Source organism: Leptonychotes weddellii, chromosome 5 (genome assembly GCF_054177405.1).
Source record: "Leptonychotes weddellii isolate Sample4059 chromosome 5, ASM5417740v2, whole genome shotgun sequence".
NCBI classification, from domain to species: Eukaryota; Metazoa; Chordata; class Mammalia; order Carnivora; family Phocidae; genus Leptonychotes; species Leptonychotes weddellii.
The window spans coordinates 77,733,984-77,759,620 of NC_138373.1; the positions used below are offsets into that span (position 1 = coordinate 77,733,984).

At 34.6% G+C, this 25,637-nt stretch overlaps 1 protein-coding gene across 4 annotated transcripts in view; it reads left to right on the top strand.

The window, feature by feature from the left end:
• The window catches only part of ATF7IP (activating transcription factor 7 interacting protein), a 126,630-nt gene that overhangs the window by 70,365 nt on the left and 30,628 nt on the right, over positions 1-25,637 (top strand). For all 4 annotated transcript variants that reach the window (XM_081821267.1, XM_081821265.1, XM_081821266.1 and 1 more), the window contains exons 6-9: positions 7,759-7,824; positions 18,077-18,153; positions 18,722-18,810; positions 21,727-22,362. In XM_081821267.1, coding sequence (XP_081677393.1) covers positions 7,759-7,824; positions 18,077-18,153; positions 18,722-18,810; positions 21,727-22,362 — 868 coding nt within the window. The remainder of the gene's footprint in view (positions 1-7,758; positions 7,825-18,076; positions 18,154-18,721; positions 18,811-21,726; positions 22,363-25,637) is intronic.

The window sequence follows — 25,637 nt, forward strand, 5'->3', positions numbered from 1 at the left end:
AATTCAGTGGCATTTAGTTCATTCACATTGTGTGACTGTCATCTCTATCCAGTTACAAAACATTTTCATGAACCCAAAAGAAAACCTATGTCCATTAAATAGTCACTCCCCATTTTCTTTTCCCCTAGTCCTTGGCAACTGCTAATCTGCTTTCTGTCTCTGTTGATTTACCTATTCTGCATCTTTCTTTTGGACAGAATCCTACAATATATGACTTTTTGTGATGGCTTCTTTCTCTTGGCATAACATTTTCAAGATTCATACACAACGTAGCATGTATCAGTACTGCATTACTTTTTATGGCTAAGTAATAATTATATTTGTATGCTATTGAAAGTATTTGTAAAGTACAGTGAAAATAAGTAGGTATTCAAGATGTTAAGTGTAATTTGCAGAGTAATCACTAAGGGAAAAAACTAAAGTATATATAGCTATATAATATATAATATAATGGGTCTGTGTTATATAAATGATTGACCCTTGAATAATGCAGGGGTTGGGTGCTGACCCCCTCCCCTGGTGTAGTCCAAAATCCATGTATAACTTTTTTTTTTTTTTTAAGAGAGGTTGGGGAGGTACGGTGGGAGAGGGGGAGAGAGACTTAAGCTGGCCCATGCCCAGTACAGAGCCTGATACAGGGCTCAATCTCACAATCCTGAGATCATGACCTGAGCCAAAATCAAGAGTCGGATGTTTAACCACTGAGCCAGCCAGGTGCCCTGCTGCTGAATTTTTTATTTCAATTATACTTTCTGCTCTAGATTTTCTATGTTTTCTTTACACAACTTCTATCTCTGATATTCTGTTTGGTGAGACATTGTTTTCCAGTTTCTTGTGTGTGTGTGTGTGTGTGTGTGTATGTGTGTAAGTTCTTTTCCATTGTTTTAGCTCTAGGAACAGATTTTTAATCCATTTATTTAAAGTCTTTGTCTAGTAAGTCCAATACCTTAGCTATCTTTCTTTTCATTATTTTCTTTCTGTGAATGGCCCATACTTAATTATTTATTGTTTTTTTGTATGCCTCCTAATTTTTTGTTGAAATTTGAGTATTTTGAATATTATAATGTGGCAGTTCTGGGAATCAGATTTATTCCCCACTACCCAGAGCTTGTTGATGTTTCTTGTTGTGGTTTGTTGTTTGTTGATTTGATGACTTCTAAACTGTTTTTGGAAAGTATAGATTCTTTGTTGTGTGTGGCCACTGAAGTTTGTGTTTCATTAGCTTAGTGGTCAGGTGATGTTCTGACAGTTAAATGGAGCATAAAAAAAAAAAGGAAGAAAGAAAAAAATACTCTCCTAATCTTTGCAGATTGGCTCTGTTGGGGCACTCCTTCAGTGCTTATTAACCAGGCCATTTACAACTTGCCCTATCCAACTTGCCTTATCCTTTACTTCCTGCTTGCATAAATGAGAGCTTAGGGTCTTTTCAGGCCATTTTGTGCTTTTTTTTTTTTTTTTCCTGGGCATTTGCATAGTTTTCTCAATTCAAGAGCTTTTAGAGTCCCTTTTATGTCATGTGTCACCTTTCCCAACCTTTTCTTACCCAGGCTTTTCTATTTATTGCTTGTCCAAATTGTAGTTCTTTGCCCCAGACTGCTGTGCCAATACCTGTGCCTTCAAATCTTTTTAGGAAAAGCAGTCTGTGATGCTACCCCAGCCTTGGAATTACTTGAGTTGTGTGAAACAAAGGCTGGCCTGTGTGCTGATCCTTAAGTTGCCAGTGAAAATAAGGTCCATATGCTTCCTGTGGCACTAGAAGCCTATACCAGGCATTCTAACTGTCATCTTCACAGCCACTGCTGATCTGGGTGTGGGGAATAATGAATGGACAACCTAAAAGACCATAGTGCTCACTTACTGCAAAGTAGCAGCTTTATTCTTCCCTAAGTCTTCCGTTGGCTGTTCTGAGTTTTTTTAAGTAGGCTACACACCCAGTGTAGAGCCCATCATGGGGCTTGAACTCATAACCCTGAGAACAAGATGTGAGCTGAGATTAGGAGTTGGACAACAACTGAGCCACCCACATACCCCACTGTTCTGAGGTTTTTTTTTTTTTTTAAAGATTTTATTTATTTATTTGACAGAGAGAGACACAGCGAGAAAGGGAACACAAGCAGGGGGAGTGGGAGAGGGAGAAGCAGGCTTCCCATGAGCAGGGAGCCCGATGCGGGGCTCGATCCCAGCACCCCGGGATCATGACCTGAGCCGAAGGCAGACGCTTAACGACTGAACCACCCAGGTGCCCCTGTTCTGAGTTTTTGAATAGATTCCAGAGTTGTGCAAAAGTTGATTCTAACAGTGCATGTCAGCTCATTAGTTGCTTTTGGGAAGGGACTGAACCCTGAAGTTCCCTACTCAGCCATTTTTGGTGATACCACTCTGTTCCAGTATCTTTATTATAATTACTTTCGAGTTCCCCAGTATTTAAAGCATATATATCACATAGTTCCGCAAATAATTACATACTTTGCTGAATTATTTACTGTTTCGTAGTTACAGCTGACAACAAATGGTTTGAAAATACTACCATATATATTTTCTATAGCTCATTCCATAGCAGTTGATGAGTACATATCCCTGATTAGCATATATATATTCATTATATCTGACTGACTTTGGCAAAATCTAATATTGAGTTCAATAAAATTCAAAGTTAAAACATTTAAAAACAAATATATAAATTGGGTTCAGATATTTTATATAACAAATTTTAATATTAGTGCCTTCTTTTTTTAAACACAGCAGTTATTACAAAAAATACTTTTAAGAGACTCATGATCCTTTTGCAGTAGTATAAAAATTTACTATACATTGAAAAATTTGGTGAGAGAATAGAATTGAGTCATGTAGACTTTAGAGGAACGTTCATGTAGACTTTAGAGGAAAGTTCATGAAGTTCTCTTTTCTGCTAAAATTTTTAAGATATAAATTTCTCTAGATATAGGAAAGTAGATTTTTATTGATTTTCATATTGTCATTCTTATATATTTTTAAAAATGGGCTACTTTGGGATTATTTAAAATAATTTTTAAGGTTTTAATAATTGGTTTGTTGTGTGATATGACTTTTGTTCACATCCTTTTACTAAAGCCTATTTTAAATTATTAAATCCTTTTCTGTGTCCTAAACATATTTTATAAGAGCTGAAAATAATTTTCAGCATTGGGATATCTTGTATATTTTTTTAGGGTTGTTGCTTTTTTTTTTTTAAGATTTTTTATTTAATTGACAGAGAAAGAGAGAGTGGGGGGAGGGGCAGACGGAGAGGGGAAGCAGATTCTCTGCTGAGCAGGGAGTGCGATATCCAGGGACCTCCGATATCCAGGGATCCCCGAATCATGACCTGAGCTGAAGGCAGATGCTTAACCGACTGAGCCACCCAGGTGCCCGAGGGATTGGCTGCTTCCTGAATCATGAAAAAGTTTTGTGTATTTTTGCTTTTTCAGAGATGTCAAATGGTAAAGTAAATCTCAACAGTTATTTCCTTGATTTTAATTATTATTATTATTTTTTTTTAAAGATTTTATTTATTTATTTATTTGACAGAGAGAGACACAGCGAGAGAGGGAACACGAGCAGGGGGAGTGGGAGAGGGAGAAGCAGGCTTCCTGCTGAGCAGGGAGCCCGATGTGGGGCTCGATCCCAGGACCCTGGGATCATGACCCGAGCTGAAGGCAGCCGCTTAACGAACTGAGCTGCCCAGGCACCCCGATTTTAATTATTTTTTAAGTGTAAAATGTCGTATAATTTTTAGATTTATATATCTTTGATGCTCTGTCAAGATGAGCATTATAGTAACTTAGAAGAACGTCTTAAAATGCAGATAGTTGTCATTTGCTGTGGAGTCAGTAGCAAATGTGTAATAAAAAGAGAAATTATCAACAAATATTTAGCTTTTCTACCCCTCCCAGACCATAACCACCTGCCAAACATACTTCCAGATAATTGCAAAGAGGAAGTAAAAATGGAAATTCTCTGCTCTTTATTTTTTTTTTAAGATTTTATTTATTTGAGAGAGAGAGTGCGAGAAGGGGGAGGGTCAGAGGGAGAGGTAGACTCCCTGCTCAGCAGGGAGCCTGATATGGGATTCAACCCTGGGACTCCAGGATCATGACCTGAGCCAAAGGCAGTTGCTTAACCAACTGAGCCACCCAGGTGCCCCAATTCTCCACTCTTTAGATCAGAAATGTAATTAAAGTACTACATATCGAAACCTGTAAGTGAAAGACACAGCAGTATTCAAAGGGAATTTTACAATTTTAAATTCATTACTACTGAACAGGAAAACAGAACATTATGTGTTCATGTCCTGTGCTAGGAAAAAACAATTACAGACTAAACTCCCAGAAGGCAGAAAGAGTTAATAAATTAATAAAATGTAAAAAACCCAACCCTTTTTGAATATTGAGCAATGAAGACAAAACCTTATTCTTTTGTGAAGACTTTAAAAATAGATTAATTTTTTATTTATAAATAATGAGTACAAATAAGCTACATAAGGATTCAAAAAGGAGACAGAGATCCAGAGGAGATTCTTTAAGTAAGAGGACATTATTATACACAACCTTATACCTATTATGTCCATTTTATTTAGTAAGGAAGTAGAAAGCCTAAAATTATAAGGAACTCTGTTCAGATTATAACCCATATCATATTTACTAGTGGATCATGGAAGTATTTCTATTGAAGTTGCGACTAGGACAAAGATGTCTATTATCTATGCTGCTATTTAGAGTTTTGGTGGTAGTCTTAGCAATAAAATAATGACAGGAAAAAGAAATTAAGAGTAATGATTGGGAACACAATAGAATTAACTTGGCAAACTGTTGAAAAAGTAGTAAATTTAGAAACTGCCTGATTGAGGAAGAACTTTCTACTGGTTTTTCTATATATCAACAATAAACAATAAGAAAATATGAGATAAAGGTTGTACATTTGGTAGATATTTAAAAATGAATAAGTAGTTAAGAATAAACCAAAAAGAAAATTTCAAGACCATTGTGAAGAAAAAGAACAGAAAAAGAAAATCTGAGTCAACAGGTTCAACTGTAAATGTAACATGTTCCTAGATAGGAAGCCTTGATTCCTTTCAAATCATTGTACAGATTCAGAATACTCAAAATTTCAAGTGGATTTTTTTATGGAAATGGAAAAGCTATCAACACACCCTGGAATACAATATTTCATTGGTTATAATTTATAAAATGCCATCCTAAGTAGTTTTAACTGAAAATAGCCCCCCCCAACAAGTAAATCTGTGGCTGCCTAATCCAAGAGACAGTTTTGAGTAACGGATATATGTGTCCATTTATTCAGTAGCTTTTTTTGAATGCTAATATTTTAAGTGAGACTTGATACGTGATTAGCTCTTTTCTCAGATGATTGTTTCCTAAGAGGTTCCTTGGTACATGAGCAAGGAAATCCCTGGTTTGCCTAGCTTGCTAAATAAGGCTCAGTGTGTCTGAATCTCAACAATTTATGTGACTTATATTTAAATAGCTACCCTTATGCCATTATACAAGAAATGATAGATATGCCTAAGGAAGAAACAAAGAGCAAAATGAAATAAAAGTAGTAAAGACATAATAATAGAATATGACTTTCCTAGACTAAAAAAGTGACTTGTTTATATAGTTTCTTAAAAATCTCATGTAATACTTCCCAAAAGAGACCTAATCTTAGACACATTATTGACAGATATTTTGAATTATAATTTTAAAAAATTGCACAATTTCCTAGATTAAAATAACAAAAAAGCTGGTCTTTGATTTCTTTTTTTAAAAATAATATTAAATGGCAGACAGTGAGTCAGTGTCCAGATTTTGATTTTATTTCTCTGCTAATAGTTTAATTTTTTAAGTGATAAAATTCTTTTTAAAAAGCATTTAAATATTACAGCTGTGTATGACTTGAAAGTGAAGTCCTCTTTACATTCTCCCTCACTTCCTGCCAGTTCTAGCCTCTAGAAGTAACCACTTTTTAACTTTGGTATTTATTCCTTCTAGACCTTTCCCCAGATACATCATATACAAAATGATTTTTTAATTTAAGCAAAAGTAGTATAACAATACTCTACAAACTATGCAACTTACAGAATACCCACCAGATAGACTCAAGAATGAAAGACATTCTTGCATAAATTGTGGTACAGAAAACACCTTCCCATATAGCTTTCTTGAAAAAAATTATTTGAAATATTTTAATCACAGGAAGGTAAATCCATATTAAGAATATAAAATTATGCTCTATGTCTTTGGTATTAATAAATATGCATAAATACTCAAGTCCTAAGGAAAATCTTCATCCTCAGGGTCATAGGTGATCGATTGCATAGGCTCTGTCAGTGGACTTAAATACTTTGTTAGGTTTCGGGTCTCCTTCAGAAGTGACTACTTTCTGAAAGAAACTTTAAAAGTAAATAATACCATTTTCTTTGTAGATACGCTTATACTGGATAAAATAATTTTTCTGGAGGAATTCCTCCTTAGGCGGGCCTCCTGAACACGCTCAGAAGTTTAATTTAAATTTCTTGAAAATATATTTAACATAAAATGGCAGCAGCAGTGGGGTGCCTGGGTGGCTCAGTCTTGATTTCAGCTCAGGTCATGATCTCAGAGTTGTGAGATCCAGCCCCAGTATCAGGATTTGCGCTCAGCGGGGAGTTCGTTTTTTCCCTCTACTCCTCCCTCTGCTTGCACATGTGCTCATGCTCTCTCTCTCTCTCTCAAAAAAAATAAATAAAAACAAAAACTTAAGACTGGCAGCAGCAGTTAACAGCAACAAAAACAGTTGAGTATTACATCTGTACTTTAGTAAAAGACTTAAATACAAAATAAATCATGTAGTAATGAGATATTTTTTTTTCTTTTCTGTTTTTTTTTTCCTTAAAGTTTCTGTGAATATGTATTTGGGCAAATATGTGATTAATCAGTTTATATAGCAGTACAAATGATTAATAAAATAATTTCACTGAAATGTTAATAGCAAGGTAACATTTTTGACAGATTATTAAAATTAACATAATATGAAAGTAAATGTTTTAAAGAGTAATATTAAATGAGCACACATATACACTGATGTTGAATGTACAAATTAGCAAAGCCTCTCTGAAAAATTGTCATTTAGATATTTGATAATTATTAGATAATTTAGATAAGAATCATTTAGACAAGAGCTTTAAAAATATATTCTGTCTTAGAAGTTACATCTATGTGAGTGCTACCCAAGGAAATAATCTGAAAGAACAGTATTGTTAATTGCATTATTTGGCTATAGTAGTACATTGAGAAACACTGAACATGTCCACTGGGAAACAGTATATAAATAATGATTCAGTATATTATACATATATCCATAAGCCATGGTTGGATCTTTTATGACTTACAGATGCATTTAGTTCAGAATTCTCAGAAAATTGTGTGGTTACAACATATTAAAAAATAACAACAAAAATCCCCACAGTTGTACATACCCAGAAATGTCTTGGTCTGTGAATTCTAGGAGGGAAAAAGCTAACCTTCTAAAATTAAGAGTCTTTACCTCTGGGTATTGAGTTCAAAGGTCATTTTAGTTTTCATTATGATTTTCTGTATTTTCCAAATATATATTTTATGATCAGCTTGCCTTATTTTCTTTGCTGTTGGTGATCTCAGGGTCCTTTTATTTGTGGGTTTCTTGTAATATATGCGTGAGTTCCTTTTTAGTACCATAATGTTACTTGATTTCTGTTTCATTTTTGCTTTCTTTTTTTTTTTTTAGGCCAAGATAGCCAGGTTAACCAAACGCTTTGGAGCAGCCAAAGAAGATCTTAAGAAAAGACAAGAAGTAAGGATTTCTATTCTTGCATAATTAATATTTAGCTCTAGGTGGTAATCTTAGGAAGTGGTGAGTTAGGAAGAAAGTCTTCCTTTATTACAGGTCTGAAATTTGCTTTCATACTGTGTACTACTTCTGTGTTCTTTCTGGAGCTGCAGCTCTAGAATTAATTATTAACCCTTTTCTAATCCTCAGTTACTGTTTTCCATATATCAATACTTATATTAATCTATTTTATGGCATTCTGGAAGTTATATTTTCATTTCATTTTTAAAATTACCTTTTTGGGATTTGTCTTACCATGTTTTTTTCTTTTTAAATTCTTGCCAGTGTCTTAGTCTAGTCTCTTATTTCCTCCAAAGTATGTTAGTGTTCCATTCCCTGGAGTAGCCCTCTTCTCTTCTTTGCTTACCCGATATAATTAAGTCCGAACATTGTAGCATAACATAAACTACAATGTATAGTCTACCTTTTGCTTTTGTTGTTTCCTTAGTTACTCTGTAATACATATTTTTAATATAGCACTTGTATATTGCATTATAGTTTTTAGTTTAATTTCTTTCATTTCCTCTTGACTTTTTTTCTATTTGGGCAAGTTACATTTCTTTGTCTTGAGAGCTCCATTGTCTGGCACTTACTAATTGCCAGTAACAATTATTTCAGTAGTAATCATTACCATTGGATTTTTCTGTTTTCATTCATTTTGACATCTTCTTTACTTGACCTTAAATAAAGTTATTTTGAAATAATTATAGATGTACAGGAAGTTGCAAGAGTAGTACATAGACTCCGGTGAACTTTTCACCTACCTTTCCCCAGTGGTGAAATCTTATATAACTGCCGTACAGTATTAAAATCAAGATACTGATAAATTATGTTAAGTAGGCTGTAGACCTTACCATTTCTCACCAGATTTTATATGAATTCATTATGTGTATATGTGTGTGCACACATGCGCAGTTCTATGCAATTTGATCCCATGTATGGATTTATGTAACCTCTACCACATTCAAGATCTAGAACTGTTCCATTTCATTACTATGAAGGGACTCCCTCAGTGCTGCCTTTTTACAGTTTAAACCTACCTTATTTCCCCCCACATCCACCTATTCCTATCCCCTGGCAGCTGCTAATCTGTTCTCCATCTTTGTATTGTTTTTACTTAACTTTTAAAGCTCTGGTTGCTCTCTTTTCATGAGCAACTGATAGCTTCTTTTTTTTTTTAAGATTTTATTTATTTATTTGACAGTGATAGAGAGCACAAGTAGGCATAGCAGCAGGCAGAGGGAGAGGGAGAAACAGGTCTCTGCCAAGTGGGGAGCCTGACGTGGGGCTCGATCCCAGGACCCAGACTCCCTGCAACTGACAGTTTTTATCTTTGTTCTACACAGACTAATCTTACCAAACCTTCCTTTGGCCATTCCCAAAGATTTTTTTATTATAGTCTTCTTCAATTATATAATTTCCTGATTCTGAACACTTTTTCAGCTTCGTTTTTTTTTTTTTTTTTAAGATTTTATTTATTTATTTGACAGACAGCGAGAGAGGGAACACAAACAGGGGGAATGGGTAGAGGGAGAAGCAGGCTTTCCACCTAGCAGGGAGCCCGATGCAGGACTCGATCCCAGGACCCTGGGACCATGACCTGAGCTGAAGGCAGACGCTTAACAACTGAGCCACCCAAGCCGCCCCCATTCGTTTGTCATAATATAAAAATTGTGGTATTTTATTTCTTAGAAAATTGATGTAAACTTTTTTTTTTAAAGCTTTTATTTATTTATTTGACAGACAGTAGCGCACAAGCAGGGGGAGCACAAGCAGGGGGAGCGGGAGAGGGAGAAGGAGGCTCCCCTGCAGAGCAGGGAGCCCGATGTGGGGCCTGATCCTAGGACACTGGGATCATGACCTGAGCCAAAGGCAGACACTTAAGCGGCTGAGCCACCTAGGTGCCCCGATGCAAACCTTTTTTATTTGCTGTGCTTGAACCAAAGAAAGGGCTTTGCAATTTTTCCTTTGTTTTTGTACAGTGTGAATTTCCACTTTTATTCTTATGTTTGAACCAAGCAGCATGCTGCCCCAGCATATACTTTCCAGTGTTTATGTATGTCTGTTTTGTTTTCAAAACTAATTCTAGTTCTTGTTTATTTATTCAAAAGTGACAGACAGAGACAGAGACAAACTTTAAGGAATGAAGATGAAAATAGTACAATCCCTGAAGGGTTTGTTATGGATAGCTATAAGTATTATGGAAACAATAAATACTGTATAATTCCTAAAGATTAGAAAAGATTAATTTGAACAATTAGGGTATGTGGTGCTTGAAGAAAAATATTGAGGTGGTCTTCAAGCTTTCAAATTTTGTTCCATCCTTAATTAGCTTTTGGGTAAGGCCACCTTTACATGCCCAAACTGGAACATCTTTCTACCCATTCTTGTTAATATTTTCTTTTGTGAGAGAGATTTCTAGAAATCTCAAGAATTTGTTCATTAATGTCCTAATTCCCTTTAATTATAGTATCCAATATAATTTTACATCAGTGTCATGCTAGGTTTTAAAAACAGGAGAGATATAGAATGAAAGTTTAAAACTTTAGTTCTCCCCCCTTATTAAAATAAATAAGGAAACAATAATAATGCTTTTCTTCTATTTAGATTTGCTCCTTGATCCTCTGATATTAACCAGTTAAAAACAAACCCCACCATGCAGGTTTGTCTTAAAACATTTTCTATTTTAATTTTTAAGAGAACACAAAACCCTCATAGGCAGTTTGCTATTAAGTCCACATTTATAATCTAGTCTGTTACTGCCTTATGACTGATATCTCTAACTTATATCCTTTCTAGTTCTTACTATAAAAGAAATGTAAAGATATTTCTTAGCTTTTCTGAAAAATCAATGATGTAGTTGAGTAAAATTTTAGATTACATTCTACATTTTAATTTTTTAAATTAAATTCTTAAAATTGTTTTAATTGTGCTACAAACACATAACCTAAAATGTATCATTTTTAACTTCACAATTCAGAAGTATTAACTATATTAACACTGCGTAATAGATCTTTAGGTGTTTTTCATCTTGCAAAACTGAAGCTCCACTACCATCGAACATCTCCCATTTCCTCTCCCCTCAGCACTCAGCTACTTTTTGTTTCTATGATTTGACTACTCTAGATATCTCGTAAGTAAAATCATATAGTATTTGGGTTTTGTTTGTTTTTTTGTTTTTGTTTTTGATGACTGGTTCATCTGTATTATAGCATATAACAAGATTTCCTTTTCAAGGGTGAATAATATCCACTGTATGTATGTATATATATGTACATATATATGTATATATATAGTATATACTGCATTTTCATTCATTCATTTATTGATGGATATTTGGGCTGCTTTCATCTTCTGGCTTTTGTGAATAATGCTACAGTGAACATTTGTGTGCAGATAACTCTTTAAGATCCTGGTTTCAAGTCTTTTGGATATCTATCCAAAAGTGAAATTGCTGGATCATTTGGTAATTCTGGTTTTAGTTTTTTGAGGAGTTTCCATACTGTTTTCTAAAGAGGTCGCACAGGGTTCCAATTTCTTCACATTCTTGCCAACACTTGTTATTTTCTATTTTGTGATAGTGGCCATGCTAATGGATGTGAGGTGGCATTGCATTGTGGTTTTGATTTGAATTTCTCTAACAAATAGTGATGTTGAGCATCTTTTCATATGTTTGTTGACTGTTTTGCATATCTTTGGCAGAGTGTCTGTTTAGGTCCTTTGCCCATTTTTTAATCAGGTTGCTTGTTTTTTAATTGTTAAGTTGTGGGCCCTTTATGATATTCTGGATGGATATTAACCCCTTATCAGATACATGATTTGCAGCTATTTTCTCCTGTTCCATAGGTTTCTTTTTCATTCTGTTCATTGTTTCCTTTGATGTGCAGAGGTTTTTAAGTTTGATGTAACCTCCTTTGTTTTGCTTTTGTTGCCTGTGCTTTTGATGGCATATCCAAGAAATCCTTGCAAAATTCGATGTCGTGAAACTTTCCTCTTATATTTTCTTCTAGGAATTTTTAGTTTTGGTGTTATATTTAAGTTTTCCATTTATTTTGAATTAATTTTCGTATATGGTGTAAAGGCCCAGCTTTATTCTTTTGTGTTTGGATATCCAGTTTTCATACCATTTGTCGAAAGACTGTCTTTTCCCCATTGTGTAGCCTTGGCATCCTTGTTGAAGACTGATTGACCATATATGTGAGAGTTTATTTCTGGGCTGTCTATTCTGTTCTGTTGGTCTATGTGGCTGTCTTTATGCCAGCACCACACTGTTTTGATTTACCGTATCTTTGTAACATGTTTTGAAATCAGGAAGTATGAAGCCTCCAACTTTGTTCTTCTGTTCCAGGATTGTTTTGGCAATTCAGGGGCCCAGGAATTTCCATATGGATTATAGAATGCTTTTCTCTATTTCTGCAAAAAATGACAGTGGATTTTGATAGAAATTCCATGGAAGCTTTTGATCACTTTGGGTAGTATGGACATTTGAACAATATTAAGTGTTCCAGTCCACGAACATGGAATATCTCCATTTATTTGTGTCTTTTGTTTCATTCCACAGTGTTTGTAGTTTTCAATGTAAAGGTCTTTTGCCTTCTTGGTTAAGTTTACTTCTAAATATTTTATTCTCCTAATGATATTATAATGGGATTATTTTCTTAATTTCTCTCTCAGATTGTTTGTTGTTGGTATATAGAAATATGATTGATGTTTGCTTAGGGATGATGATGATGATTTTTAATCCTGCACCTTTGCTGAATTCATTTGTTTGAATTTTTTTTTTTTTGTGGACTCTTGAGAGCTTTCTGACTATAAGATCATGTCATCTGCAAACAGAAAATTTCTCTTCTTCCTTTCTAGTATGGCTGCCTTTTATTTCTTTTTCTTGTTTAATTGCTCTGGTGAGATACTTCCAGTACCATGTTGAACAGAAGTTGGTGAGTGTGGACATCCTTGCCTTGTTCTTGATCTTAGAGGTAAAGCTTTATTGATTCACCATTGATGTTAGCTGTGGGCTTTTGACATACAGTTTTGTTTTTTTTTTTTCTGTTGAGGTAATTTCCTTCCATTCCTAATTTGTTGAGTGTTTTTTTATCATGAAAGGGTGTTGAATTATATGAAATGCTTTTTCTACAACAATTGAGAAGATCATGTAGTTTTTTTCCCCTTCGTTTTGTTAATGTGTTTGATTGATTGATTTATACATTGATTGATTTTCATGTCAAGCTCTCCTTGCGTTCCAGGGATAAATCTCACCTGGTCATGTTGTATAATTCTTTCAGTGTGCTGGTGAATTTGGTTTGCTAATATTTCGTTGAGGATTTTTGTATCTATGTTCATCAGGGATATTGGGCTGTAGTTTTCTTTTATTGTGGTGTCTGGTTTTGGTATCAGGATATACTGGCTTCATAAAATGTGTTTGAAAGTTTTTCCTCCTCCCCATCAGTTGTTTGGAAGAGTTGGAAGACTGTTGTTCATTCTTCTTTAAGTGTCTGGTAGAATTCTGCGTTGAAGCCATCTGGTCCTTGGTGTTTTTTGTTATTAGAATGTTTTTGATTCATGATTCAGTCTCACTACCTGTATAGATCTTGTTCAAATTTTTATTTTCTTCTTGATTCACTCTTGGTTGTATATTTCTGGAAAGCTGTCCCATTTTTTCTAGGTTATCCAATTTGTTGCCTTATAATTGTTTATGGTAGTCTTTTGTGATCCCTTTTTTATTCTGTGGCATCAGTTGTAATGCCTCCTCTTCCATTTATTTTATTTATTTATGTCTTCTTTGTTTTTTCACAGATAATCTAGGTAAAGTTTTGCCAATTTGTTGATCCTTTAAAAGGCCAACTCTTAGCTGATTTTTTTTCCCTATTGACTTTGTTTCTCTGTTTTATTTCTGCTATAGTCTTTATTATTTCCTTCCCTCTCCTGAGCTTACTTTTTCTTTTTTCTAGTCCTTTGAAGTGTAAAGTTGGGTTGTTGATTTGAGATCTTCCTTCTTTTTTAATGGAAGCATTTACCACTATAAATTTTCCTCTTAGTACTATATTTGCTGCATAAATTTTCCCATAAATTTCGTATGTTGTGTTTTTGTTTTTATTTGTCTTAAGATATTTTCTAATATCTCTTGTGATTTCTTCTTTTATCCATTAGATTTTATAAGTGTGTTTTAATTTCTACATATATGTGACTTTTCCATTTTTCCTTCTGCTGTTGATTTCTACTTTTGGTCTATTGTGGTTGGAAAAGATACTTGGTATGAGTTTCATCTTTATAAATTTGGTAAGGCTCATTTTGTGACCTAATATGTGATCTATCCTGGAGAATGTTCTGTGTGCACTTGAGAAAAATTTGTATTTTTCTGCTGTTGGGTAAAAATTTCTACAAACGTCTGGTCCATTTGGTCTTTGGTATTAGTTCAGTTTTGCTATTTCCTTACTGAATTTTTCTCTGGATCATCTACCTATTATATAGAATGATGGACTGAAGACTCCTATACTGTGTTGGCTGTCTGTTTCTTTTTCAATTCTGTCAATGTTCCATCATTTGGTGGCTTTGATGTTATGTGCATATAAATGTATAAATATTTTATTTGGTCAGTTGATGCTTTTGTCATTATATAATGTCCTTTTTGTCTCTTGTGACAGTTTTTTACTTCAGCTCTATTTTGTCTTATTTTAAGTATGGTCACTCCTTCTCCCTTTTGGTTACCATTTGAATGGAGTATCTTTTCTCATCCTTATAATTTTGGCCTGTGTGTGTCTTTAGATCTAAAGTGTGTTCATTGTTAACATCCTGTAACAGGATCTTGTTTTATTCATTAAGTGAATGTATGTCTTTCTATGAGAATTTAATCCATTGGGATTTAAAGTAATTTCTGTAGGGAGGGACTAATCATTAACATTTTGTTAATTATTTGTCTTGGAGCTGTTTTGTCTTTTTCTTTTTTTGCTGGCTTGCTTCCTGTGTATTTATTTATTTATTTATTGTAGTGACAATCATTAATTCCTTTCTTATTTCCTTTTGTGTATCTTCTATAGGTATTGTATCTGTGGTTACCATGGGGATTATGTAAACTGTTTTAAACTGGTAACAACTTAACTTCAATCACATTTAAGAACCTCACTCTTTATACCTTGCTCCCACAACTTGGTTATTAGTTTTATTATATCTTTTTACATTCTGTATCCTTTAACATAAATTTACAGTTATTTTTATGCTTAAATTGTATATAATTAAATGTAATTTAATGCACCCACTTTATAGTAATGCAGGACTCTGTATTTGTTTGTGTATTTACCTTTACCAGAGCATTTCATCTGTTTGTATGCTTTCAAGTTGCCATCTTGTATCCTTTCATTTTCACTTGATTGACTCGTTTTAGCAATTTTTTTTTGTATTGTATTGCAGATCTAATAGTGATAAACTTCCCCAGGTTTTTTGTTATCTAGGAACATCTTAATTTTGCCTTCATTTTTGAATAAAAGTTTGCTGGATATAGTTATTTTTGCTTGGTAGTTTTCTCGTTCTGTACTTAGAATCTATCATCCCACTCCCTTGTAGCCTTCTAGGTATCTGCTGAGAAAACTACTGATAATCTTGTGGGAGCTACCTTGAATGTAATGGGTTGCTTTTCTCTTGTTACTTTCAGAATTCTTTATCTGTGACTTTTGATACCTTGTCTGTGCTTTTCAGTATAGATCTCTTGAGTTATTCTAGTTGGAGGTTTCCGAGCGTTTTGAATTTGAGAACCCTCAAATTTGGGGAGTTTGGGGCCATTATTTGCAGAGGCTTTCTGCTCATTTTCTCTCTCTTCTATTAGATTCCCATATTCATGTATTGGTCTTTTCAGTGGTGCCTCATAAATCCCTTGGGCTCTGTTCACTTTTTTCTTTTGCTCCTATAACTTGATAATTTCAAATGATTTGTCATCAAGTCCACTAAGTATTCTGCTTGATATAGTCTGGTGTTGATCCCATGTAGTGAATTTTTCAATTCATTTATTCTTCAGATCCAGAATTCCTTTGGTTCTATTTTAGAGCCTCTGTTTCTTTGTTAATATTTTTATTTCTTCATGCACAATTTTTCTAATTTCATTTAGTTTTCTTTCTGTGTTCTCTTTTACCTCATTGAACATCTTGATGTTGGTTATTTTGAATTCTTTAATGGGTAATTCACAGATCCCCATTTCTTTAGGGTCAGTTTCTGGAGATTTATTTCTTTGTTGGGGCTGTATTTCCCTGTTTCCTTGTATGTTTAGTTTTCTTATGTTGAAATTTGGGCATTTGAAAAAACAACCACCTTTCCCTGTCTTTTCACAGTATCTTTGTACAGAGGAAGACCTTTACTATTCAGTTCAGGTATATACTCTGGGAACCTCTCAAACCTTTTCTAGAAATGCATTTTCTCTGAACTTGTGTGTATAATCTTTTATCTGAAGAGGCTTGTCTCTTTGTACTCAGAAGCTCCCCACTGACATCTGTCTTCCATATTACAGTTTTGGTTTTATAAACCATGCTTTTTGGAGGTCTCCCTGCTGTCTGTTAGTATGATTTTTCTGGTGCTGTACCAAGCTAATAGGCTCACCTTTGTTCTCATCTGGCCCCTAGATATTCAACATGTGCTACTCCCTCCAAGTCAGGTGAAACAGAAACCAGTGCCTTGGACAGCCCCCTGAAAAGCCAGAATATTGGATGAAAGTTCCACTCTTCTCTTTCCTTTTTGAAGGAGAAGCCACAGTGAGGAATTTTGATTGTGCCATACTGTATCAGGAGGGGTTTAGGATATGGTGGATAAGTGCAACAGACTTTCCTACCCATTACAAAAAACCTCTTCTTTGCCTTGCTGTTGCTTGGGGTCCTATAACCTCTTGACTGGCTTCTGGAATTCTGACAAAGGAAATTTGATCCATCCCTTGAGTGATCTTCCTATTCTTCCTATTCTGCCATCTGCTGGTGTCACCACACTGTAGTACTTAAGGTCTTCCATCCAGTGACCATACCATGTTCTAAACCAGTTTTATTTGTTTATTTATTATGCTTTTACTCCTTCTTTTTCTGTTTTTCTCCCAGAAATGTTCTTTATCTTCATCTTAGCTATTTTGAATGTACTAACCTATATGAAGATGCATTTTCCTCAGAAACTTTTTAAAAAACTTTTTCCGTTGGCACTGCACTGTTACTTTAATTTGCTTTTCTATTTGTTTCATATGTTTTTGTCTACAGGCAGATTTTAAGCACCTTTAGAGCAAGTCATTGTAATTTTGTCTCTTCTCTACATGTGTAACTAGTATAATGCTATACTTCTTGGTTAAAATTATTCTTTTATCCTATAAAAAGCATCAAGATTTGTTGATTGAAAAGAGTGATTAGTAGCATCTACTTGATGTGATCTTAAGCACCTACCACCTTTGTTTTAATATTTATTATATTAATTAAACCTTAAGCAGAATTATTTATATTTCTTAATTTAAGAAATAAATGATGATAGAGTAATTATTGACTGATGCCCAAGTAATGGTAATTAATATGTATGAGAATCCCATTTCTATATTCCCTGTTTTTTGGGGGGAAAAGGCTGAAATTAGTTGATACTTAAGTAAGTTTAGAATTGAGATATCCCTTTATGATGTTATAAGTCACATAGTGGCAAGTAGTTATTTTTTAAGCAATAATTGAAAAAATAATTTTGATTTGAGAATTTTGATTTGTGACCTTAGGCACCACTTTGTTGGTAATCAACTATTTCTGGGAAAGAATAAATATGTACTTTTTTGAGTTTCTCTTGGTAATTTGGTGCCTGCTATGTGTGGTATGTAGTAGGCATTCACTTGATATTGAATGAGTATGTCTAGTTATTCTTTAGATTCATATTAATATTTATTAAACCCTTACAGCATGTAAACCATTTTCACATTCTTTATTCATCTTAAAAAACTGAGGTATAGGAATTATTATATTAATCTTTCACATAGTAAGCAGTTGTTGCAATGGATTAAGTAATTTGTTTAAGTGGCAATGCCAGGATTCAAATTCTTTTCTCATCTAGTCGTATTTTCTGGAAGTAAAGAGATAATATATTGAGAAAACATTTAAGGTTTTATTTTTTTTATAGTATTGGTTTCAGGTGTACAACATAGTAATTCAACATTCAGATACGTTTGAAATGATCACAATAGGTCGAGGTAATGTCTTATTTTACCTGGGTATTTTTTCTCCCCCAGAATCCACCGAACCCACCAGTATCACCAGGGAAGTCTGTAGTTGACGTCAACAGCAATAATAACAATGTGCCGTACAGGTGAGAATTGTAAACAGTCTGTTTGTCAAGTTTTTAAATAACAGAACAAGGTTCTGATTTTATTTTACAGGAAAATTTTGCAATGTATTCCTATTTGTTTATGTAGAGATAAGTGGTATACTGGATTTAGATTTTCTTCTTTTTTGTTTTGTTATAATTGCTCATTTGTGGTTACTGATTTTGCTAATTAATTTTGAGGCTTTCTTTGGTCACTGAAGACTTCTTTAACCACTTGTACTAAATAGTATTCTTTCAAAGTAATAGAGAAATGCTTTGATCAGGGTGATAAAAACTAATGTCTACAGATATTAGGATGTACGTTTGGCTTTTTGTTAAAGTGTTGAGGACATTATGATATAAGAGAAAGACTCTTCCTTAATTCCATAGACCCTGGCATGCTGAGGTCTGTGTGCCGTCATTACCTCTGCAGTCATTTGCACTTCAGTGCTACAGTACCCAGGTCTTGCCATGCTTTCCCCTATTGGCCACTGCTTTCTCTGTTCATTAATTGATGTCCTCCTGAATGGCATTTTCATTGACTGTTTGTGTGTATATATATATTTTGTAGAAATGCAGGCACAGTGAGACAGATGCTGGAGTCTAAAAGGAATGTAAGTGAGAGTGCACCACCAACCTTTCCAACCCCTGTGAATACAGGTAATATATTTTTAATTTTTTAAAGAAAACTCATTTTCTTAGGAATTGAAGGCTTTGGTTCTCTTTAATTACATCTTTTTGAAATTGAAATGATCTAAGGGAATGAGGTATTTATCTGAAATTAAATAAGTACAAAAATTTATTAAAAAATCAGGATTATAGATATGAATGCAAATATAGAAATTCAAGTCTAGGGATTCTCACATTTTCTGGTTTCTGTATCCTGGTATAATATTATAATAATAATGTAAATGTGGCTTATATGATTTGATTTTTACTGTAGTAGAAATTAAAACATAAAAATTTTTATTTTTTTTAAAGGTTTTATTTATTTATTTACGAGACAGAGAGAGTGAGAGAGAGAGCCCAAGAGGGGGTAGGGTCAGAGGGAGAAGCAGACTCCCTGCTAAGCAGGGAGCCCGACGTGGGACTTGATCCCAGGACTCCAGGATCATGACCTGAGCCGAAGGCAGTCGCTTAACCAACTGAGCCACCCAGGCACCAAAACATAAAAATTCTTAAATGTCTATTTAAAAATAATAACAAACCTATATCATGTAACACAAATAACATGTTTTAATGAAAAATAACTTTTTCAGGCTTAAAACAATTAGTGAGAAGAGTTATTGTTTACAGTTTTACAAATTCTCTTACACTTAAAACATTAAGACAGTTGAAGATAGCTAGATTCTTATATCTATCTCTGCATTTGTCTATTGCAATTTGTTGTTTTGATTGAAATATGTGAAGAAAATTCAGCCTCATAAAAATAGATAGTTACAAAAGGGCTAGCCCTTTTAGAGTATTTGTGGATATTTTTCTTTGACACAGGCAGCAGTTTTTTAAAGGTTAGTTGAAAAATGGAATGTGAAACCATAACAATGAATTTTTCTGACTTTTTCATTAAATCCATTTGTCTGGGGGCACCTGGGTAGTGTAGTCAGTTAAGCGTCTGACTCTTGGTTTTGGTTGGACTCCATGCCCAGTATGGAGTCTGCTTGGGATTCTCTCTCCCATCTCTGGCTGCCCCACCCCCACCGGCCCCCATTCTTTAAAAAAAAAAAATCCATTTGTCTGTCTTGTACTTGGTTGGATCTTTTGCTAATATCATTCATCAGTCATTTGGAAAATATTCACTGAGTTATATAAGACTTCAGTTGTTGACATATCTCATTAATAAACTTTTAAAAAATCACATTTATTTATTTCACTGTCGATTGGTGTCAGAAAAGTCTTTGAAGATTTGGGAAGTTGTCATGCTCTCAGTGGCATATACAAGTTTTTCCAAAGTTCTAATTTTTGTTTTCAAACTCAAATGTATCATTGCCAATAAACTCAGTAAACTGTACCATTGCAGTTATTTTCTTTGAACTGACTGCCGAGGTTTATTTTCAAGAAAAGATAAGTCAAATACCCAAATGTGAATAATCACAGTATGTTTATAAATCGTTCTTTCAAGTAAAAATGGTCTTCCATGAAAAAGGCTATTAGCTTTATAACTTAGACAATAATAATATAAGCTCTTTTCCCTGAGCCAGCCATGCTACTTCAGCATTCAGTGGTAATGCTTACTGTGTATTTCCTATTTCTTCACACAGCATATTCAGAAGACCTGTATTCAAGGGTTGAGATTTAATAAAATAAATCGTTCTTACTACTAAATCATGGACATTCTTCAGTGAAGTTCACTTCGTCTTTTACTGTAAATATGTGGTGGTAAAGAATGCAGTGAGAGTTAGGGTACCACTCACTGCCTTGAGTTTTGTGCTGAGGCATCAAGTTTTACTCACCATTGCTTTTGTTCTATCAGTGCAAATATTTACATGGTGAAAAAGTCAAGTAATGTCTTATTATTGTTATAAAAATAGTTTTGACATTGCCAACTCCCTGAGAGGGTCTCTGTAATCCCAGGTGTCGTTCCCCTCCTCCCCCCGCCCCGGATAACACCGAAGATTGGCTGCTCTGGTGTGCCTTTGAGTTTGGAAAGAGTACAGATCAGTGAGAAAGACACTTGGTCATCAGTTTGAAACCCATTTAATTGAGAATAAACAAATAGTTAAACCAAAATTATTGTAAAATGCCAGTAACCAGCATTTTGATTTTTTCTGGTCTTTGGTATCAATTCCCTTATTTCTTAATTCATCTTTACTCTTTTATTTCCCAAATCCTGTAATGTCACTAGAGTGTCAGTAGAGGGAGCCTCCCCATACTAGCTCCTGCCAGGTAATTCAGTAAAACTTGATCCACAGATAGAGGTTTCACACATGGTCCAAGTGATAAAATACCATGATGAAGCTTATTTTATTCATTAATAGTGATGACTCTTGGGCACTTGGGTGGCTCAGTCGGTTAAGCAACTGCCTTCGGCTCAGGTCATGATCCCAGAGTGCTGGGATCGAGTCCCACATCGGGCTCCCTGCTCAGCGGGGAACTTGCTTCTCCCTCACCCTCTCCCTCTGTGTATGCTCTCTTTCTCTCTCAAATAAATAGATAAAATCTTTTTAAAAAATAGTGATGACTCTTACTAGATTGTCTGTTTGAGTTTATATATTGTCAGTGTCCTAGGCATTTATGTTTTTACTGTAGTTTCAAAAATATCTGTACAATTTTACCAAGTTTTCAGTGTTTTTCAGTCATTTTTCCAGTTACTCTGAAGTGATAATAATTTTCAGACACTGTTTTGATACTGAGATAGCAGTCTTCCATATTAATCATAAGCTGTGTGCCAAACATAGATGCAAAAATGCTTCTATAAATTTAATTCCAAGAATTTCCAGAACTTAAATCTGGAAGAAACTTTATTATAAAAGACTTTACTGTATCTACTGCAGTTCATTAAATTTTATCGTGTTGTATTATGCTAGCTGATAAATGAAGACAGCCATATAAACTGAGACTTCTTTTTTCTTTTTATAGTATCTTCAACCAGTCTTGTCACTCCTCCAACAGTTGTCAGTAGTCAACCTAAATTGCAGACTCCAGTGACTTCTGGTTCTCTGACAGCAACGTCAGTTCTTCCTGCACCCAACACAGCTACAGTAGTTGCTACTACTCAGGTGCCTAGTGGAAATCCCCAACCTACAATCTCTTTACAACCTTTACCAGTGATTTTGCATGTACCTGTTGCGGTATCCTCCCAGCCTCAACTCCTACAGAGCCATCCAGGGACTTTAGTGACCAATCAACCATCTGGCAACGTTGAGTTCATTTCTGTACAAAGCCCACCTACAGTGAGTGGTCTTACCAAAAATCCAGTATCCTTGCCAGCCTTGCCAAACCCCACTAAAACAAACAATGTTCCTTCTGTGGCCAGTCCTAGTATTCAAAGGAACTCTCCTGCCAGTGCTGCACCATTAGGAACAACGCTTGCTGTACAGGCTGTTCCAACAGCACACTCTATTGTACAAGCCACAAGGACTTCTTTACCTACAGTAGGCCCATCAGGACTGTATAGTCCATCAAATAATCGAGGTCCTATACAGATGAAAATTCCAATTTCTGCTTTTAGTACTTCATCTCCTGCAGAACAGAGCACTGCTACCCCAAGAATTGGTAAGTCACTGTGTAGGCTTAATAATAGAAATATAGTAGTCATGTTAATGGCCTATTTAGATAATTGAACATTTGCGTATGTTTGTGGAAGTGGCTATTTTTATTTGAAGAAGAAAGTAAATAGAATATCCTAGAGATGATTTTTAGTAAGTTTTTAATTACCTTAAGAAATAATGTTAAGATGGTATTTGAGAGAGAGTTTATTTTGAATGAAAAGTTAGAATTTTAATTTAGCTTTTAGTAATTTTTCCTAATCTGGGTGAAATTTTTTAGGCTTTGAGGCAAGCATTATGAATTAAAGTATATCATTCTACATAATATATGTTTACAAGAGGAAATGACAAACCACCTATCTTCCCTACCATTTATTAAAATCCTTTGTGCATTCATCACTCACATCTTCCAAATTGGAACAATTTAAAAAATAGGTTCTTCTCTCTCTGATTTACTATAAAATGTTTGCTTCTTGTTTTCTCTTTTATATATTTCCCCCATGACATATGATTATGTTTGTATATGTCTGTATATTTTCCAGTATTGCAAAAAGGAGAAATTGATTGTACCTGTATTTAAAATCTGTAAAATTGTATGTCTTCCTTGTTCTTAAGAAGCGTACATTTTGTATGCATTCTTAAACTTCCTCATTCTTCATTGCTGGCTTCACATTTATTCCCACTGTTGTAAAGATAGGCTCAAAAGTGGGTAGGAATTGTGCAATAGTGAAATTGCTGCTGGTTTCTCTCTTATTGATATAGTAACTATGAAATAGAAGAAACAGATTCTAGAGTGTGAAATTTCATAAGTGAGATATATAATAAGCCTTTTGTTTTTTTAAATTTGTCATGTAGCCTTAGTAGTGTACTTACCCTCTGAGTATATTTTCTCATATAAAATAGTGCTTGTAGTATTTTATAAGGTTGTTGAGAGTAAATGAGTAGATGATCAAAATTATCAATCTCATACAAATTTACATCTGGGATACAAGAGGAAATCTGAAATTTTATATAAAAATGTAATTATTGATAGTATTTAAAATGTAAATGCTCGCATATTATAATAACAATATTTGTTAGCCCTACGTGCTACCACAGTACTCTTAGGCACTCTCATTCATGTTTGCAGCACTGAAAGATGCTTACTTTTCAGTGAATGAGCAAGATTTTGGGGGGTTATTTCATTTTTCTCTAATTTCTTTTTCTAATCCTTAGTATATTTTAATATGTCAGGTAGAAGGTGATTTCTCATAAACATTGTTTTATGTGATTTTTAGAGTTTTTCCTCCTTATGAAGTATTGAGCCTAAGTTGACACTTTTTAATTCATGGTCAGAAGATATATTCTTAAACATAGAACTTTTCCTGATAGACCATGGCTTGAAAAGAAATAAATAACTTAAAAGATTTTGCTTAGTTTTGTGAATGCTTATACCCTAAACACTTCTGCGGGTATCAGAGTTATCATTTAATTATTTTGTTTTCTTAAAATTTTATGACCATTTGTTGACACAAAGGGTATATTTTTTCCCAAAATTAGCTAGCTAATGCACTCTATTAGTTATAGTGTTAGTCTGTTTTGTATTTAATTACTTGACTGTTCTTAATTGTTTTTGTATGTAAAACTAATAGTTTTCACCTCTACATCATTCTACCTTTGCGATAATATACATTTATACTTAAAATTTTATATTTTAACATATACTGATTTAATACATTTTTATGTACTTTATTGTATAAATTAAGGAGATCTTCATTTCAAGTTCTGTTTATAGAGTGCTTACTTATTTTTGAAAGTAGATGATTGGATATGATAAGCTTTTTTGTATATTTTTCGTCATGCTAATTAGAATGAGATCTGATGAAATGATATATTCTTTAATCATGCATAATTTTAGAGGTGCCATAAATGATGTTACAGTAGGTATTTAGCTGTTTAGGCTTCCCAAAACCTAAGCTGAAACCATATGGCAAATTTTGGCTGAATATGAAGGTTGAAGCCAACCTTTAGTACATTTGTAATATGATGAATCAGTTAGTTGTATAATTAAAACTTTTTGTTTTTTTAAAGATATTTTATTTATTTATTTGACAGAGAGAGACACAGCGAGAGAGGGAACACAAGCAGGGGGAGCAGGAGAGGGAGAAGCAGGCGAGGGAGAAGCAGGCTTCCCGCGGAGCAGGGAGCCCGATGCGGGGCTTGATCCCAGGACCCTGGGATCATGACCTGAGCCGAAGGCAGATGCTTAATGACTGAGCCAGCTAGGCGCCACCTTTTTTTTTTTTTAAGATTGATTGATTGATTGATTGATTGATTTAACACAAAGAGACACAGCGAGAGAGGGAACACAAGCAGGGGGAGTGGGAGAGGGAGAATAATTAAAACTTTTTAAGTCTTATACTTATGTAGGTATTATTGACTTAATGAGAACATAGGCTATCTAACTAGAATGCATGCGTTTGTATGTCTTTTATTATAGTTCATGTGTCCTCATAGAGTAAGTCAATATTTTCTGTTGACAGTAAAGTAAAAATCCTAGAGACTTCTGGGAGATTTAGGGCCTAAATTATAATTTTTATTCATTCATGGGGAGGAGTTGAGATGCTGGAGAAGTAAGGGGACCCTATGCTTGCCTCATCTCTCGAGTACATTAGTAGTATCAAGCTAGGTAAATATCAAATCATTTTAAATGCCCAAGAAGTCAGTTTGAGGGAGCAAGCTGCAGAACTAGGATAGAGAAACAGTTACATTGTGGTACATAGAAGCTGCAGAGAGTTGATTTGGGGGAGAAAAGAACTGTAGGAGAGGGAGCCCTGATTATGGAGAGAGGAAAGGGAGAGAGAGAGAGAGAGAGAGGGAGGGAGAGAGAAAAGCAGTATACAGGGGATTACACTAGAAAAACTTTTCCTCAAAACTATTGACTGGGAAAAGGAGAGGGACTGACTACTGCAAGTTATTATAAGCAGTGGATCACAAAGTCTGAAGTTTTAGAAGGCCTTGCCATCACCACGTTTGTGCCTGGCAGGCTTAGTCGTGCTCCTGTGGGGAAGGAGGACAGAGACCTGGGAGTGGGCAGCATGGTCTGAGGATCCCCTGGGTCGCACAGGGAGAAACAATTCCCTCTCTTGGAGTGCATTTGGGAGTGGTGGCACAGCCTGTCCAGGGACAAAAGAACTGGTACTGCCTTGTTTCCTATCATAGGAATAAAGACACTGGCTTAGGGCAGCAAACTTTGGTGCTGGCTTTTTGCTGCACTTACCATAAACTCTGAACTGCTGCCTG